This window comes from Cornus florida, unplaced genomic scaffold, assembly GCF_030987335.1.
Source record: "Cornus florida cultivar Cherokee Brave unplaced genomic scaffold, ASM3098733v1 CherokeeBrave_3.0.0_Hap2_Chr06, whole genome shotgun sequence".
In the NCBI taxonomy this organism is placed as follows: domain Eukaryota; kingdom Viridiplantae; phylum Streptophyta; class Magnoliopsida; order Cornales; family Cornaceae; genus Cornus; species Cornus florida.
This window is the reverse complement of record NW_026775576.1, coordinates 42,690,973-42,709,880: the sequence shown is the minus strand read 5'-3', so window position 1 is coordinate 42,709,880 and position 18,908 is coordinate 42,690,973. Positions and strand designations below refer to the sequence as shown.

General features: G+C 35.7%; 1 protein-coding gene across 1 annotated transcript; it reads left to right on the top strand.

Moving 5' to 3' along the window:
• The first annotated feature begins 769 nt into the window (after positions 1-769).
• On the top strand, positions 770-18,414 carry LOC132311376 (uncharacterized). The gene is made up of 10 exons (XM_059809276.1): positions 770-1,165; positions 8,033-8,107; positions 8,368-8,421; positions 8,682-8,760; positions 8,837-8,964; positions 11,471-11,554; positions 12,753-12,836; positions 13,380-13,531; positions 14,169-14,319; positions 17,552-18,414. Exons 1-10 carry the CDS (start codon positions 803-805, stop codon positions 17,999-18,001), a joined length of 1,620 nt encoding a protein of 539 aa, XP_059665259.1. The 5' UTR covers positions 770-802; the 3' UTR covers positions 18,002-18,414.
• Positions 18,415-18,908: the final 494 nt, after the last annotated feature.

Sequence of the window (18,908 nt, the reverse complement as noted above, 5' to 3'; positions counted from 1 at the left end):
CAATTATCTCTTCTCTCTGTTTCTCTCCCCTCCTTTTTCTCTCTCTCAAAGTAAGTTGTATATGGAATTTTTTCCAAGAAAAAAAATAATAATAAAAAGAAAATATTTTTTAACTGAGTGAGACCAAAAAATTAATAAATTTAATAAAAAAATTATATATATATATATATATATTTATATATATATATATATATTTTGATATTCAACCATTAAAATAATTTGCATTTAAAAATATTTGGGTAATTGGATTGGTCGTGTGTTAACTAACTCATTCAACACCCAATTTTTTATAACCCATTAGAAATGAGTTGATAATAGATTATTGACTCATCGATTCATTACTAGCCCAAAACTCGTCTAAACTCACCCAATTGCAATCCTATCTTTTAACTTCCAGCGTGTTTAAGAATTTTGGAGAAGACGTGGTTTCCACATCAGGTTGGGCTCCTCATTCAGACTTTAAATTGTTCAGTTTTTCCTATCACTGCTCTAGTTTAAATGGTTTAATCTTCCCTTTAAAAAAATAAAGAGGTTTAGAATTTTAGTCCTATAAGAGACAGTATATTTTGAAAATTTGAAAAATGTAAATTTGCTTAAACTTTCGAGAAGAAAAAGAAAGAGAAAAAACAATATAAACATTATGGAAATGGTGTAGAATATGTTAATAGGGGTGTATTTGAAATTCTTACATAAGTCAACTGCATTAAATGGGAAAATCATAAATTGTAAGGATTCATATGCAGAAAGACGTTATTACATTTTCTTGGCGAGTCCACACTTTCCTCACAATTTCACATGAACAATGTTAAGAACAACAGCGGCTACTCTCTCTCACCTCACCACCTCACTCTCTCTCCAAAACCCTAACATCTTCAGACACTTCCCTTCTCTCTCGCCTCACAAAACCCTCCGTCTTCTATCCCCAAACCCTAGACTCGTCACCACCAGAACCCTCTCTTCTCTCTCCTCCACAGTGCCCCAAACGTCACACACTACGACCTCCAATGTCGACCTCGATTCCTATTACCTATCTTGTTCGATGCCCAATAAGCGCCTCAGAGTCGCTGTTCTTCTCAGTGGTGGTGTCGATAGCAGCGTCGCTCTTCGCCTCCTCCACGCCGCCGGCCATTGCTGCACCGCATTCTATCTCAAAATCTGGTTCCAAGTATGTATATATGTGTATATATAGATATATTTACATATATTTTTTCAAGATTGAATTTTGTAGTAATTGCATTTGTATGGGTATTGAGTTTGTAAGAATTGCAACTATTCAATAAATTTAATTTAGAAACAGTAGATATTGGGAACAATTTTAATTCTTTATTTAAATTATGTTAACAACCCGAGCATTTACTAGTACTGTAACCTATTTTGGTATTGTTGGTTAGCTTCAATGGTGAAATACATGTTTTAGTCCTAATAGAAGATCAGTGAATTTCTGTAGGGTATAGGCAATAAGACTTTGTACCAGTTGATAGTTTCAATATGCGCAACTCTCTCTCTCTCTCTCTCTCTCTCTCTCTGCCAATTTTTCATTTTAAAAACTCATTCAATCTCTTAACATAAGACAAAATGATTCTTAAATTGAGACTTCAAGATCTATGTGGTTCAATTTTCTTAGAATATTTTTTTGTCTTCAAAGATCTGAAAATTTGTTTGGCAAAAATCTGTTCTATGCTTTATTTATTGTTTGGATAAGTAGATTATATAAAAAAGGTGTTCAGACGAGGAACACATCCAAGAAAAGGTACACAAGGACCAACAAAAGGCTCTAAGAACCCAAGGAAGCCAAAACACCAACTATCTCCCCTAATGATTTACAATTTATCCCATTGGTCCAACAAACAAGAGAGCTGATAATGAGAATTCTAGAGCACCAATAGAAGATTCCTCTCCGTCAAAGAATCTCATATTCCGCTCCCTCCATAAGCACATTCAAAGACAAAAGGGCGCCACCCTTCAAAAATTGTGGGATTGGGAGCTCACAAAACACCCTTACCAAGCATCAATCAAGCCTTTTTATTTTTTGTGCCTAAATTATATATAATTGTTATTTGTTGTTGTTTTGTTTGGTATTTTGTAACATTTATTTGTTTGTTACTAGGAAAATGAGTAACGTGCAAGGTTTTAGTAGTGGGGTAACGGGGTTGAACACGATGACCGCACACCTCTTTGGAAATACAGTAAAAAGTTAGATAGGGTTGGAGGAGGGGGAGGAAATGTACAATTTCAATGCAATTATTGTCAAATGACTTTCAAGGGATCTACTATAGCCTCTATAGGTTGAAAGCGCATTTGCTAAAACTCTCAGGTCACGTCATTCAAGTATGTAAAAAAGTACCTTATGATCATTTAGTTGAAATGCAAAGAATAGTCGATGAAGCCGAAATGAGAATGAAGAGAAAGATGCCAAAACAAGTCCCTTTGGCACCTTCCACAAATTCAGGCAAAGTTGGCTCTTCATCAAGTGCAAGTATAAGAACTGGATTTGGGCCAATTGTGCATGATGCTTTTGAGCCAAGAAAGAGGAAGGGTAGTTCGGCAATTGAGAAAACATTTAATCTCAGAGCTTGAGAAGAGTTGCAGAGTGAAATTGCAAGAAGGTTGTATTCAGGCGGTTTTCCTTTTCACCTTGCAAGGAACTTGCACTATTTTTGCTTCTAAATTTTTGCCGCTAATAATAATATTAGTGGCTATGTTCCGCCCCGTTGCAACTTGTTGAGGACTACTCTTATTCAAAAAGAAAAAGTGAGCATAGAGAATTTGGTAATGCCAATTTAAGAGTTGTGGAAGGAGAGTAGTGTAACTATTGTTTTGATGGATGGACAGATCCATGAAGGAGGCCAATCATCAACTTTATGGCCATGAGTATAAATGGGCCTATGTTCTTAGAAAGCGGTAAATTGTAAAGGTGAATACAAGGATAAATTCTTTTATCTCCAAGTTGATGAAGGAAACCATTCAAGAGGTTGGATCCAAAAATGTGATCCATGTTATTATTGGCAATGCTTCTGTTTGTAGGAGTGCGGGATTGCTTGTTGAGGCCCAATTTCCAATTATTTTTTTTGGACTTATGGTGTATACTCTCAACCTTGCTTTGAAAAACATTTATGCAGCTCAAAATACCGAAGCCAATGAAGTTGTTTTTCAAGAATGCCATTGGATTACAACTATTGCCAGGGATTCAATGGTTATTAAAAATTTTATTGTGATGTCCCAAATCGCCTGGGGGAGAGGTTTGATGACACTTATATTTGTAGACGTTTCGTGACTGTGTAGCGCGATTTGAAAATCGTGAGCACGAAGAGTGTGCGAAGCGGACAATATCTACACACCATCCCCCACTCGACCTATGGTATCAAAGCTAATCCCCAGCTCGAAATGTGGGGATTGTGCACAAGCCCATGTCCAGCGACGATGTTATTAAAAAAGGCGTTCAAAAGGCAACACATCCCTCAAAAGCCACACAAGGCCAAAAAGGGGCTCTAAACTCTCAAGGAGTTCAAAAAATCAACAATTTTCTCCAAGGATTTATAATTTCTCCTTAGGACCCAACAAAAAAAGGGTGCTAATAATGGAAAACTTCAATGATCCAATAGCGGTCTCCTTTCCTTCAATTCATCATTCAAGCAATTAATAACCAAACAAACTTATAAACAAAAATAGACAAATAGGTTAAAATAAATTTCCAACATATTCAACATTCATCTTTCATAACATAAAAGCCATAAGTTCAATAACTAAAAATTCCAACATGTTCATCTTTTATTATTGACCATATAAGTTTAATAACAAAATGCACAAGGGAAAGCCAAAAAAAGAAAGAAGTGGAACGCCATAATATTCTTCATGAATCATTTCCATCACTCTCATAGGTAAATAGTATGGCCTCCGAATCCGGTCATCAAGTGAAAGATTTGCAATCTCAAGCATTTTACCACCCTTTAAGGAATCAAATGCATCTCCCCCAACATCCCATGTCTCACCCTCATTATGTTGTAGAGTTTTTCTTGATAATAGACGAAGATTGTAGTGTGAGTTTTTCTTGATAATAGACGAAGATTGTAGTGTACAAAAACCAAATCTTCGCCTCTTTGTGGTTCTATCTTGTTCCTCTTTGAAGGGTATAAAAGAATGGTGTGCTTCAATTCCTCTCACTACATGAGGACGAACAACTTGGTGGAGTCGCCGGTAGTTGACGTCGGAGAGAGAGAGAGAGCGGAGGCTTTGGGAATTTTGGGGCTAACCTGCTAGGGCACGTCGCTTAGAGTGAAAGAAGAATCTGTTTGGGTGTGTGCTTTTTTAGTTTTCCAAACATTTTAGTTTTAAAATTACATTAGGTCTGTATGCCATTTAATTTTTTTAATTATTATTATTTTTACATAATGTACCCCTCCGTGTCTCACTTGTTCGATTCGTCTCCAATAAAATAAAAAGTCTAGGATACTTCTACGAGGTGTCGGACAGGTGTTCGAGCCTTGGACACGTATGTCCGTGTCAAGCTCGTGTCAAACATAGATACGGGACCCCCCAAACCCCACTAAATACCCCCTCCCCCCCAAAGGGGTGTCTGTGCTTTAGAGGGCCGTGTTCCTTCACATAGAGATGAAGAGATTTCAACTTTAAGGGGAAAATGCTTCCAAAAATACTTAACTAATGGCTCTTGGGACGCATCCCCCTTTTGAATGCTTTCTAATACACTTTTACTTAAAAAAAAAAAAAAATACTTAACTAATGCAGAGGAGAGATGATAGGCTAAAGAGAAGTATGCTTATATTTTGGCAGATTGTAGAGAATTTGCGTCGGTTGATTCCTTAAAGGATAGAGGACTTATGGAGCTGGGAATTTGGTGGGTTTCTTATCGAGCTTCAATACCCCTTGTCCAATCTTTGGCTTTGAAACATCCTTGTTCCTCCTCATGTTGTGAGAGGAATTGGAGCACATATTCTTCTATACACTCTTTGAAGAGGAACAAGATAACACCACAAAGAGCCGGAGATTTGGTTTTTGTACACTCCAATCTTCGTCTTTTATCAAATAATACTCCACAGTATAATGAGGGTGGGACTAAGATGTGGGATGTTGGAGGAGACGCATTTGATTCCTTAAAGAGTAGTGTAATACTTGAGATTACAAATCTTTCACTTGGCGAACCAGATTTGTAGGCTGTGTCGATTATATCAAAATTAAGAGGCACCAATAATTTTTACCAATGAGGGTGATGGACATGACGATGAGCTCTTGGAAGATCCAACTCTATGAAGAAGATTATGGAGTTCCACTTCTTCTTCTTCTTCTTTTTTTGGCTTCTCTTGTTTGTTTTGTTATTGAACTTATGTGATCAATGATGAAAGAGAGAAGACTTGACAAATCAAGCACTGAATTGGTGAACTATTTCATCATATAGAAATGCCGATAATGAAGAAGGCCAATTTGCTCTTGAACAGAGTTGGTCTGCTGATAAGAAAATGGAGTTAGATTCGGCCAACAACCCGAACAAAGACAACCTTTTTGTGATTGTATTGGATTAAAATAAAAGCCTTTTTGGCTCCGTCAATTCCTTTGAGTTTTGGCCTTGCGGCCGTACTCCAGAAAAGGTTCATGCCTTTCACAAGTTGGGAAACGACAGAGGGAAGGTGGTCGAGAAAGTCTCAATGGGAAGACATGATTGGAGGATATAAGGAGGGTGAGACTAAGACGTGGGATGTTGGAGGAGACACATTTGATTCCTTAGAGGGTAGTGTAATACTTGAGATTGCAAATCTTTCACTTGAACTAGATTTGGAGGTGGTGTTGATTATATCAAAATTCTGAGGCACCAATATTTTTGTACTGATGTGGGTGATGGAAATGATGATTAGCTCTTGGAAGATCCAACTCTATGAAGAAGATTATGGAGTTCCACTTCTTCGTTTTTTTTTCCCGTTTCTTTTGTTTGTTTTGTTATTGAGCTTAAGTGATCAATGATGAAAGATGAACATGTTGTAGGTTTTCTGTTATTGAACTTGTGGCTTTTATGTTATGAATGTTGAATGTTGGAACATGTTGGAAATTTATTTAACCTATTTGTCTAATTTTTTTTTTTTTAGAAGTTTGTTTGGTTCTTAATTGCTTGAATGATGAATTGAAGTATTTGTGTAATGTACGTGTCGTTTGGTAACGTTTACAATTATCTGTTCCTTATTTTTTATTTCTATTTCTAAGCGTTTCTGTTTCTGTGTGTTTCTGTCTAAAAAAAAAATAATGTTTTGTAACATTAATTTGTTTGTTGAATTTTGTAAACAAGAAACAATAAACATGTTTAGTAATGTATATTTGTTTCATAAAATACTGAGGAGCCAACACTTCACAGTTTAAAAAAAAATTAAAAAACCTTCGGTCAGATCTCCATTCACGTTCTTCTCCATGCCTTCCAACCTAAATTAATTTATTGTTCCAAACAATTTGCACAATCATACAGTTTGTTCTGAAGATCATTTATAGAACTCTGATGATCACTTTATAGAACTCTGCATTACATATTATATACACATATATGTATACATACAATTATGAAATAATTGCTTTAATACTGTAAACCTACAAGAAAATTGGAGTGAGGCAATTCTAATTTTTTTAATATATATATATATTTTTCTCCTCTTGCGGTTAAAGGCATGATTTGGATTTCAAAGACCTAGAGCAGGTTGGTTCAGTCTCCCTTCTATTACCAAGTTAGTCACTCAATTGAATTAAAGAATGGAAAGAAAAGACAGATCCAAAGTGCGCACCCAGATTAATATGCCTAAGCACCAACGAATTTCTTGAAGATTTCCTGAGCTTGGATCTTTATTTTGTTTCATCTGATATGGATTTTTGGTTGAAATTGGGAAGATCTTAATCGTGTTTTAATTGTTTTTCTTGAAAATTTGAGTGTGTTTGATGGAACTAATTTCATCTCGTGTCACGAGGAACCTGGTGTTTTTTAGCTATGGGGAGAAGAAGAAGAAGAAGAAGAAGAAGAAGAGAGAGAATGGAATGAGGGAAAACGGGTTTGAGGAGAGAGATATAAATGACAGACTTTCAGGTGCGTATAAGTTGGAAACATATTCCCCATGTTTAGGTGAGAAACAAGTAGAAACAACTTTTTTTTTTTGGTTTTTAAAAATTGGGCTTTTGAGGAAACATGTTCTCAAATTCAAAAAATAAAAATAATATTACCAAACATGTTTATCTGACTTGTTTGTGTTTTTCAGTCTTTTGGAAACAAGAAACAGGAAATAGAAAACATTACCAAACGACCCCGTAGTCTTTTTTTTCTTTGACAAGTTATGGTATTGTGGATTTTGCTTAACTTATTGAATCTATCTATATATATTAATATATTATATTATTATTTCATTGCCCTATCCCGCCGTGTCTGGGTCCTTTTTGTTTTGGAATTTGCCGTGTCCGTGTCGTGTTGTACCTGTGTCCTATGTCCGTGCTTCCTAGTTAGCTTATAAAGAGAATAAAGTTGGGCAATTTTGTCTTATTGTGAAACCCTTTAGATCTTTTTTGTCTGTTTACTTGTTTAAAGGGAAAAATCAGCATTTCAAATTGTTTATATGCTGATGTCATCGTTTTTTAATGGTCACCTGTTTGACTGTCGCGGTTGGGTTCTTCATGTCATGTAAGTATAACTGTTAGGGGTATTGTGTGTAATTTTTGGAAACACAAGGATACGGTGTGTAATTTAAGCTTTCGTGAAGGGGTGTGAGTGTAATTTTTTCTTAAATTTATCATTAGGTTTATCTGGTCCTTGCAACTTTTGATGGCGTCATTAAAGATTTATTTGGTTGGGTTTTCATTTGCATTGTTTATAACTAAGTGCCCCATTTTTTTAAGTGATTCCTGAAATAGCTTGGCATCTTTTTCAATTGGTATAGTCCTATTGGCTTGCTTGTCTTATATTGATTTTAGCAATCTTTTGCCACTCTTGTATAAGATTGACGTATATATTTATCTAGTTGAGCAATTGGGAAGCTGTCTGAATTGGATTTTTTTGTAGGACGACTTTGAAAACTTTTGGTCTGAATGTCCATGGGAAGATGATTTGAAGTTTGCAAGAGCTGTCTGTGATCAGGTCACTTTCTATTTTTCCATACAATAATTGGTAATTTCTGGAGGACAACAATTGACTTGCATTGAAATTTTGAAGTCAAGCTACGAGCTCTGCAAAAGAGAATATATATATATATATATATGTATATATATATATATATATATGTATATATATATGTATGTATGTGCGCCATGGTCAAAATTAAACTTCAATCTGATGATTTAGGTTAGTTCAATGGAAGACTGTTCATCCAGCTAAATTCAAATTACATCTGGTTTCAGGTCAATGTACCACTGGCAGTTGTGCATTTGACAGATGAATATTGGAAAAATGTGGTATGTACAAGTTTGCTTTCTATAGTTCTGTTATATGACTTCACGTTTCTTATTAATCAGAAGTCTATCACTCGTTATGTAACTTTCTGTTAATAACAAGTTTTAGCATTCTATTAGATATGTTAACCCACTGTTGTATTATATAGTTTTCTTATCTGTTACCTTGCCTAGCTTAATTTCAGTTTTCTTTCTTTATCCCTTATAGGTAAAGGGGGAGGAGGTCTTTAAATGAAATCACAACTTTCTGGTCCATATTTCAGGTGTCATACATTATTGAGGAGTATCGATGTGGTCGTACTCCTAACCCAGATGTCCTTTGCAATACAAGAATAAAGTTTGGTATGTGGTTTTGGCTACTGTAGAATAATATTTATCTTTCATTTTTTTTTTTACCCTTTGTCTATTGTATTATCAGGTGCATTCATGAATTCAATCAGTGAGATGGAATTCGACTATGTTGCTTCGGGACACTACGCAAATGTTATTCACTCGTGTACAGATAAAATAGGCAGGCCTTCTGTTCTGGAACTATCAAAAGACATGGTACCTATTTTTGATAAATCTTAGCCATTCTTGTTATGATGAATGAATTTAACTTGTTACAGAGGAGTTTATATAAATTTGGAACTCATTTACTTTTTTTTTTTTTGATAAGTGGAACTCATTTACTTTTTGAGTCATATAAATGAAACTTTCCTGATCATGAGCTTCCTTAAAGTTTGATGTTGTAGGAATTCTAGGACTCTATGGACAAATTTTATGAAAGAGATTGCCATGAAGGTGCTTTTTATTTAAGTTGAATCTACTTATTCTCCTACCCCTTCCTCAACAATTTAAATATCCTACCACTCATCAATATGATTGGACTTGTTTTAAGAAAGGAAAAAAAAAATATTGATTTAAAAATGATGCAAAAAGAGTCCTTTTTAGTTTTGAGGACTAAACAGAAACTTGGTATATTACAGTAGAACTATTAGGGTACTTCTGATAGGAGTATTAGCCAAAAAGGAAGTTTGAAACAATAGATCTATCTTTTCATAGAGAATTAAATGACGGAGAATAAAAGGATGTGTTGGAATTTTCTTTATGTATGGTCAAAAATAAATTCAATAAACCTAAAGGCTTTAAAAAGTTAAAATGTATTACTCCAGTTGGCTGCTGCTTTATAGACGAGCTTTCATGCATGCTTCAGAGATTTACGAGAGTGCGTTTGTCAAATGTGGCTCAATGCCAATATCTCTCTGATAAGTTTAAACCACTAAAAGGTTCCTAACGAGTTGTAGACCCATGTAAATGCAAGGTATACAACTATATAACAAGATAAATAACAAAACTATAAATTTCTCACAAACCCTCCCCGAGAATCTAATGACATAGAGTATCACTCTAGAATCCAAAAAATTGATGTAGGCAAAAGTCAACATTTATATCTTAGGGGAGAAAGCTATCCCCTCAAAAATCCACCTACCCTCTTGTGCCACACCTTATTAGGTGAAGAGGGTAGACATCTCTCACCTTCCTTACTATACTGCTCCTCCAACGCTCACCCCTTCAGCCGCTCCAGCACTCACCCCTTCAGCCCCTGTTGCTTCTTTTCATCCAATGCCTTAATCTGCCCCAAAGCTCAAGTCCTCCGCGCCCCCAATGAAGGCCCTGTTGTTTCTTTCCTCAGATGTCTTGATTAGCACAAAGCTGGAGCCTTTGTAACTTCTGCATTGCCAAAAACTGTCACCATTCCATTTTTTGATATCTTCCTCCAACATTTATATTTTTGAGTGCACATAAATCTTATCAAGCCCTTAACGCTATGTCCTTGCCACCAATCAATCACTCACCATCTTGGTAAACATTTCTCCTTCTCGAGCCACATATTTTTCAACTTGAATGGACTCTTTCCTTTTCAAGGACCTCCACAGTCAAACATAAATGAAACATGGTGTAAGATTTGTCTTGGAAAATAAGCATGCAAGACTGAGAAATACTCCTCTCCCCTTGGAAACACCAAAAACTTGTCCAATTGAGACATACATGGAGTCGCCCTCCCATTTGACCAGTATGCCATGCCACCCCCTTTGAAGAGTAAATCAAGCAAATATACATATCATCTTTAAAGTCCGAGAAGTTTTCATAGCTGTTGAGGAATTTTATATCATCTTTAAAGTCTGAGAAAGAGTCTTATGAAATCTTCGTTCATTGAATGACGGTAAATCCCAAGGGACTTGCTAACTCCCTTAACCTTATTCTACACCCATTCTGGCACTTCCTAAAAATCTCCCCCCTTCCCCCCCAAACAATAATATTGGAAGTGGATTTTCTTCCAAATGTCTGCCATACGTCCCTACTTCCTGGAAGAAGTTTAACTCTACATGTACTTCTCACTGTGGGACTAATTACTACTAAGGGCATACTGTTAATAGTTGAGACACCTATGACCCTAGTGTTTTCTCCTCCAAACCACCCTCCGCTCTCCACCCTCCACCCTCCGGTCCTACCTTCATCAACCTAGAGTTAAAAGGGACTACATTCACTGACACCCTTACCACTTCTACCACATCTCCACCTTTAATTCCACGGGTAGTATCCTCCTAGAGCCCCCTCTCCCCCCTAAGGAATGTGTTGATAAAAATAACAGGTGCAGCCACTTTTGTTCAGCATTTTGCCATCAATTTGCCTGCTACTGAAGTTGCATATCATGTACTCTGTTTACCCTAAAGCCCATGGATTTGAAAGCATGTATCTACCATTCTAGTTTAAAATTCTCTTGTTTGGGGTCATTGACTAAAATTATACTGTAACAAAATTTACCATGATACCTCTTTCTTGAAATGCTCGACTGTAGGGTGGCCAATTTGGATTCCTGCAAAGTCTACCTTCTGTCCTCTCAAGTTCATAGTAGCATAAGTTTGGTCCATGCAATCTAAAGCTATTAGAGCTAATGTGTTTATATTGTGTTATTGCACTTCTCTTAGAGGTGTTTATAGGCACTTACAACGGACTTTGTCATTTGCATATCGCTTGCTTTTTTATATTTGTACTTTTTGTGTTTCAGGTCAAGGATCAAACCTACTTTCTTTCACATCTCTCACAGGCCCAGCTTAAACGTCTTATTTTCCCTCTTGGATGTATACCAAAGGTTAGGTGGGACGAGTTCTATTACCATGCAAGCATTTTACCTTATAATCTTATATATATATATATATATATATATGTATGTATGTCTGTATGTATGTATGTGTGCAAATATCTATTATCTATATGATGTGTATTTCTCGTAATCTTGTAGCTGGTTTATACTACCTCTGTCTCAAAAAGGATGTCGCTTTTTGGGAACCGTGACTCACAACTAGATCATGTACTCCCTCTGTCCCAAAAAGGATGCCACTTTTTGGGAACCACCATACCCTGTTGAAATAATTTTAACTGTTTAAGAACCATAAGACATTCAGCAGATTCTCCCTAAGTTCCTTGAACTAGATATCTAGTTCAAGGAACTTAGGGAGAATCTGCTGAATGACTTATGGTTCTTAAACAGTTAAAATTATTTCAACAGGGTATGGTGGGAGAAAGTTACATGCTGTTGTACATAATAAAAGAGGCTTGCTTTACAGACTTGCTTGTATAATAATGATGAAAACCATTAGATATTTTAATTCATGGAGCTTCATATTTCAACTATTTTCTTTGATGCCTTGCCTCATTGTTAATAGGTGCTAGAACTTCCATATTATGTAATTTGCAGAAACATAGACATGTCATCTTGCAACAACCTTTTCTTTTAAAGAAACTAGAAATGGTGCATACTGAATGTGCATGGTCATGGCTCATGTGGAGGAAGAGAAGGGGCAGTTAGAGAATTGTAGGAGTAAAATATAATGGAAGATGAGAGATGATGTGCCAACTCATCATCATCATCCTTGCCTTTGCCCCATGTGGATGGAGTAGGCAACAGCATTCTCTTTTCCCATTCTTTCCTATTATACACCACGTCTCCTACAATATTTTGTTTCTTAAAATCATTGTTAATTACTTCATCCCATTTAAGTTTGGTCTGGCTCTTCGGCACTTACCTTCTAGGCAAACAGCCCTTCCTCTCCTAACCGGTGCATCTTCCGATCTACGGAGATGTGCCAACTATAGGAATTATACAAGGTTGGCTTCTATGGAGATGTGCAGTCTTGTTCTTAATCATTTTCTGCTCTTCGAGTTCTAGGGAAAATTGGACTTGCATAGCAATGGTTTTTTTCTTATGAATATGTATGTCATTGTGCAGAGCTCCAAAATACATCTTTCATTCTCATATTTACAGTTTTAATCTGTCAAACTATCTGCAGCATGAAGTCCGAAAACTTGCCAAAAAGTTTGGATTACCGAACAAGGATAGGAAGGATTCACAAGGAATATGCTTCCTTGGGAAGGTATGTTGTGATTACAAATATTACTGTAGAGGATACCTTCCAGATACCATAACAACTGATTTACATTCATAGACACATGTATATAATAGTAGAAAAAGTGTTATCCCTTGAATTTCAATTGACGTACCATTTAATTCAGTCCTATAACTACTTTAGCGTTAAAATGTTGTACTTATTTTATTGTTCTACTCGAGAAGAATTTAGAAAAATGTTATGTGCCCAAACTTGCCAATAAGGATATACTTTATATTCTAGAATTGTTTTGTGTTGAAATATTATGTTATAATCTATTACCTTAAATGCCGTGTTCATTCTGGTTTCTTATAGTGTTCTATTTGACAAATTGTAAGTTGGAGTGCTTCTTGAAAACTTGAAGAAAACTGATGCTATATTATTGAATCATGTGTTATATTCTGTATTACAATGACTATATATATACACAAAACATATGCCCTAACTAAAAAGATGGAAAAGACAAGACTACCCTTAATATTAAAATAAATCCTCTAACACTAATGTCATAGAATTGGTTTTTTTCTGTAGATAAAGTTTAGTGAATTTGTTGAAAGGCACATTGGGGAGATGGAAGGTGTTATATTGGAAGCTGAGACAGGAGATTTTCTTGGTACACACCGAGGCTTTTGGTTCTACACAATTGGTCAACGGCAAGGTCTACGACTTCCTGGAGGCCCCTGGTATACTCTCTTTCTCTTGTTCTCTCACAATTATATTATTTGGCTTCTTCCATAAAGTAGGCTAGTATTTTTTATTTTAGTATTATTATTTTTTTCTTTTTTTCGTAGATCTATGATGACACTGGTTATGGTCATAACGAAACAAAAGTGAACTTGGTTACTTCTAATTGAACAACTATCCTGGTGTGAGTTTGAAATAATATCAGCGGATTTCAATTCATAATAAATTTAGTGGTGGTTTTACTGCAATCATTTCTTATAAATTGGACATTATTGTCCTATGGGAATACAATCAGATAAAATGGCTTGCTAATTCAGTCACTATTAAAATAAAGTGATTCTGGTCATAACGTAATCATTTTTAAACTTCAATTAGTCTTATCATTGTGTATGTCTTTTATCCTTCGGTGGTTGGCTTGAACCTTCTTTTTGCCAACAGGAAGAATTGTAACCCTTAACACACCCTCCCTTATAGATGCCATGGAAGCATCTATAACACTGTTATGGTGACTTTGGCCAATTATTTTTTCCAACCTTAAATTTCATTTATTATTATTATTATTATTTTTTAAAAAGTGCACCTAGGCATCCATATTGCTGAAGGTTTTTCTGAGTACTTGCAATGCATCTTATGTAGGTATGTTGTTGAGAAGGATGTTAAGAACAATGTCGTCTTTGTTTCCAGAAACTATTTCTCATTTGACAAAAGAAGGCGCTTATTCCGCGTTGGATCTCTGAAATGGCTTAGTGGTTCACCTTCGAGCCAGATCAGTGAACTCCAGTGCAAGGTAGAAGATTCAGTTCCAATTCTCATCCTTTTCTTCTCTTTTCAAATCTTGTGAAAGAAGTCCTTTTCCCATTATTGACCCCTGCATCCTTGACAATGCCATATTGCGGATTTCTTTCAATAATGGTTTTAAAAAATGTAATTTCTAACTCCTTGGGTAAATATTCAGATGAGTACTTGAGATCATGGTTCGGCGAACCGACCGGCCGGTTCACAATGCTTTTTAAAGCCGCTGATACCGATGCTCACCTGTATACCGGTGAGTGCCGTTGTGCCAGTCCATAGAGAACTGACCGCTTCTCTTTGCAAAAAGGCTGTTACGGCAAAAAACCGGCTGGTTTTGGCCATTTATTAAAAAGTGAATTTTACTACTTAACTGGCCTGATTGGCCCATCCCATCACACCAGGTATTTGCTGGGCCTGCCCAAATAAATCTTTACAGTGCCTCCCGATCCTTTTATACTACTCTTTGGTCGCTTACTCCTCTAACAATACCTGCTGTGGGACATAAGAAAGTCTATTCTGCTCTTTAAAACCTCATTTATGTAGTATTTAAAAACTGATCTCATTCATGTAGGAGTATTTAAAAACTGATCCATGCCATTTGATAGCACATACCACATTGTACAAAGCTTTAATAGATTCTCTCAAGTTGAAATGGACTTGTCATCATATATAATCCTCAAAACGATAATATTATGAGTCCTATACGCATAACAATAGACTGAGCAGCTCATGGTCTAGTCATATGCTTTCTCCAGCAACCAACAAAGCTTGAGGATTACAATGCTTAGAACATTAATTTTACATGCAGACAAAATCATATACTTTTTTTATTTTATTAGAAGGGTAAAGTGCAAAAAACCAACCTGCAATATAAAAAATGTGCAAAAAAACACCCCTGCTATTTAGTATGTGCATATAAATCCCTAACATTTGAAAATAGGTGCAAATTGCCCCTAATATATGTTGACCTCCAATTTTGACCTTTTTTTAAAATTTTTTTTTTATTTATAAAAATCCCAAAATACCCTTAATATACTCTAAAAAATTGAAATCAGTGTTTTTATTTTATTTTATTGTCTTAATTGCATTTTAGGTATTTCGGTATTTCCACATTCGGCGTATAACAATATTTATTTTTTATTTTTGGCACTTTACCCTTACTAAAATTTCTATTTTGTTTTTAAATTTTTAATTAAATTTCAATTTTTATTTTTTTAAATTCTCATTTGTTATCTATGGTATCAATTTTCATTTATTCCATAATTGAGTTTTATTTTTATTCATTAATTTGGTAAGTGTAATTACTAGGGCTGCAAATGAGCTGAGCCGAGCTTTACCTTGCTTGGGCTTGGCTCATTAGTTTCAAGAGGGTGCTCGGGCTCATGCGAGCTTGGCCAAACCGGGCTCGAACTCGGCTTGTCAATTTTTCAGTGAGCTCGGGCTTGGCTCGGGCTCGCATTCAATCCCAAAAAAAAAAAAATAAATAAAAAATAAAGATAGAGAAAACCAGAAACTTTAGATCTATATCTTTCAAAGATGGAAGAACATGCTGCATCTCTTTCAGTGACGTCCGTCTTCATCTGATCTCGCTAATACTAAATCTGGATTGAGACATCAGGACCCAAGAGAGAGATTTCATAACTGTAAACGAAAGAGGAATTGATGTTGGGTCGAAACTTGAAAGACATTAGAGAAGTGATGCTGCAAGATTTGTTGCGGCTGCATATTGATAGGGTTTCATCCCGGAGATTTCAGAGATTTGGAGATCGTGGCCGAGAAGAGAAGAAGAAATAATGTTGCGCGATATGTGAGGCTGTATATGGTTAGGGTTCACAAATGCAATCCAACGGTGACGTAAAGATAAGGCTGATAGATTGATAGGGTTATAGTTGAAGTGGAGTTGGGCCTAAAGTTAAATAGAGTTGGGCTTACAAACTTATATGATGTTTGGACTGGGTTTATATCTAATGGCCTAAACAATTGTTATATAAAATTTGAAAAAATAAAATAAAAATAGGCCCTTTAGTAAACGAGCTTGTTCACGAACCTAACGAGCCGAGCTCAGCATTGTTCAAGCTCGGCTCGTTTACTAAACGAGCCTAAAAAATGTGTTCAAGCTCGGCTTGTTTACTTCACGAATGAGCCGAAGCCGAGCTTTTAACGAGCCGAGCCCGAGCTGTTCATGAACAGCTCGGTTCATTTGCAGCCCTAGTAATTACTAAGCCTTTTTAATGATGACATTGACTCAAATTTCATGAATAGGCTATTATTTGTGGTAGATGATCTTAACAAAATCAATAAAAATTTACTAAAACTCCATCTTTATTGAAATATGTTGCGTATCAATGCATTTTAGACCTTATGTGCAAGGTCAAAAAAATTCTCGACTGTGAGAACCAATTCTATTACGTAACGTTGATACAAGCCCGATTCCATTGCTCCGCGACCGCGACCGCGACCGATACCGTAACTACGAACCTTGCTTGAAACTTCTATGAGTTCCCAGAACTTGGGTGTGCGCCTAAAGTATCTATAAAATAAATAAATACCTCTATCCTAGGATCTCATGCTTTATTTTTATCTTTATATTGAGACTGCTTGAATTTCCTACAAGTAAGAAATGTAATACATGAAATTTTGGTGGAAAATTTTCAGATTGAGAGTACCTGAAACTTTTTATGATGTCCCTGAACTTATGGTGTGTACCTAAATGATCTATACAACAAATAACTAGCTATATCCTGAAGGATGTCATCCTTTTCCTTTTCTTCTACTATAACGTAGGAAAACATGGAAAAGACTTGCTGATTTAGTCAAAGCAAAACTATTGCTGGAGAGATTGCTCTTTTTTTTTTCCTTTTTTTTTTATTTTTTTATTTTATTTTATTTTATTTAATTCCAGTGTTAAAACCTTCTGATTTTGTTAACGTTGAAATTGCGTCACACTACCACAGTACCACCAGTTAAGTGATCTAACAAAAATTGTTGGTTGATGAGATGATTTATTTTGCCTCGCCTTTTTGAATAAAAATATGTTAAGAGGATATCCTGGTATTATCTTATTGTACTGTTCTCTAGCACTGAATTAGGGTTCATCTTCTGATGACCTTGCAACAGCCTAGACATGCTATGAGTCCAGTTATGGTGTTTGAGTTCCCAATGGTTCGAGTTTGTCTTTGATGCAGCACTCCAGGTTCACCTGTCTAATTTTTTTTATTTTTTTTCAGGTTCGACATGGCCCTGGTTTTTACAATTGCAGTTTGACAATGGAAGCTGGTGAAGATGGTGATGAGGTTGCAGTTGTCCACATATCTGAAGATGATCAGGGCCTGGCGGCTGGGCAATTTGCAGCTTTCTACCAGGAAAGAACCTGCATTGGCTCTGGCATAATCTTGGAGTCCTGGGATGATCAGGGTTTTCCAGTTTGTTCCAAGGCTCTTCAAATAGCACGATTGGAAGATAAATCGAAGCTTGGCAAACCAGTTAAGATAAAGGTTAAACCGGAGTCTAGTCTGAAGGAATCCGAGCATAATGATGGCAATGACCTTAATATAAAATTGGTTAATTCTCAAATTACTGGTCCTGAAGAAGAATCAGCATCTCAACAAGAACAAGGCTCTAGATCTCCACTAAATTGGCTTCAACAGCTGAGAAAAAAGTGGTTTCCAGCTTTTTAATGCTCATATAGTCTGAGTATCAGAATCCACAAGATAAATCAGGTGGGAAAAGAAATTCATACATCTAATGCTCAAATAAGGTTTTTTTCAACAATATGGATCTAGAGGTAGGGTTTCGCAATTCTGAAGAGCTTGAAATGGTTTCGGGCATCGGGGAGGATTCTATGTTACGCCCATCCGGTTTTTTCCTTCATTTTTTTTCTTTTCTTTTCAATTTTTTTTTTTTTTTGGATGTTGCATCAAAATTTTAAATCCAAATTATATATTCAAATGTGAAATTTTTTTGTTTGCCATGACATAGGTCTAGCACTTGTAAGAACATCTTCGGTATAAGAATCCAAGATGGTTGGAAATGTTCTTTAAAGTTGAAAAAAATTATTGCAACTTTTATTTATTGCTACATTTATTTGTTATGTTCTTTTTCAATTTCTTTAGCGAAATGATAACTATCTTTTTGACTCGGGCAATCTAAGTTCTAAGTAGTCTTACGCTTCAATTTTGAGGAACAATTGTGTTACATTTTTTACCATTAAAAAATTATTATTATTATTATTATTTTCAAATGATAAAGCCAACACACACTTTTGCCCATGTTTTCACGGGATTTTTAGTTGTTGCTCTTTGTTCTATTATTTTCATTAATTTTTAGGAAGGGATACCCAATATATTTGAGCTGGTTGCCTGAATGATAAAGAGAGAAAATTGGTTACAAGATAGATATGGAGAACTAGGATATGCGTTGGATATGTTCTCGAGGATAGTCTCAACGGTCTCCCTCAAGTTGGAGTATAAATATTATGAATGCCCAACTTGTCACAGATGTTGGAATTGATCTCTCCCAAGAACTTTAATAAATGGGCTATTTGATTAGCAGAATTGACATGAGAAGTTTGTATCAACCCAGTCT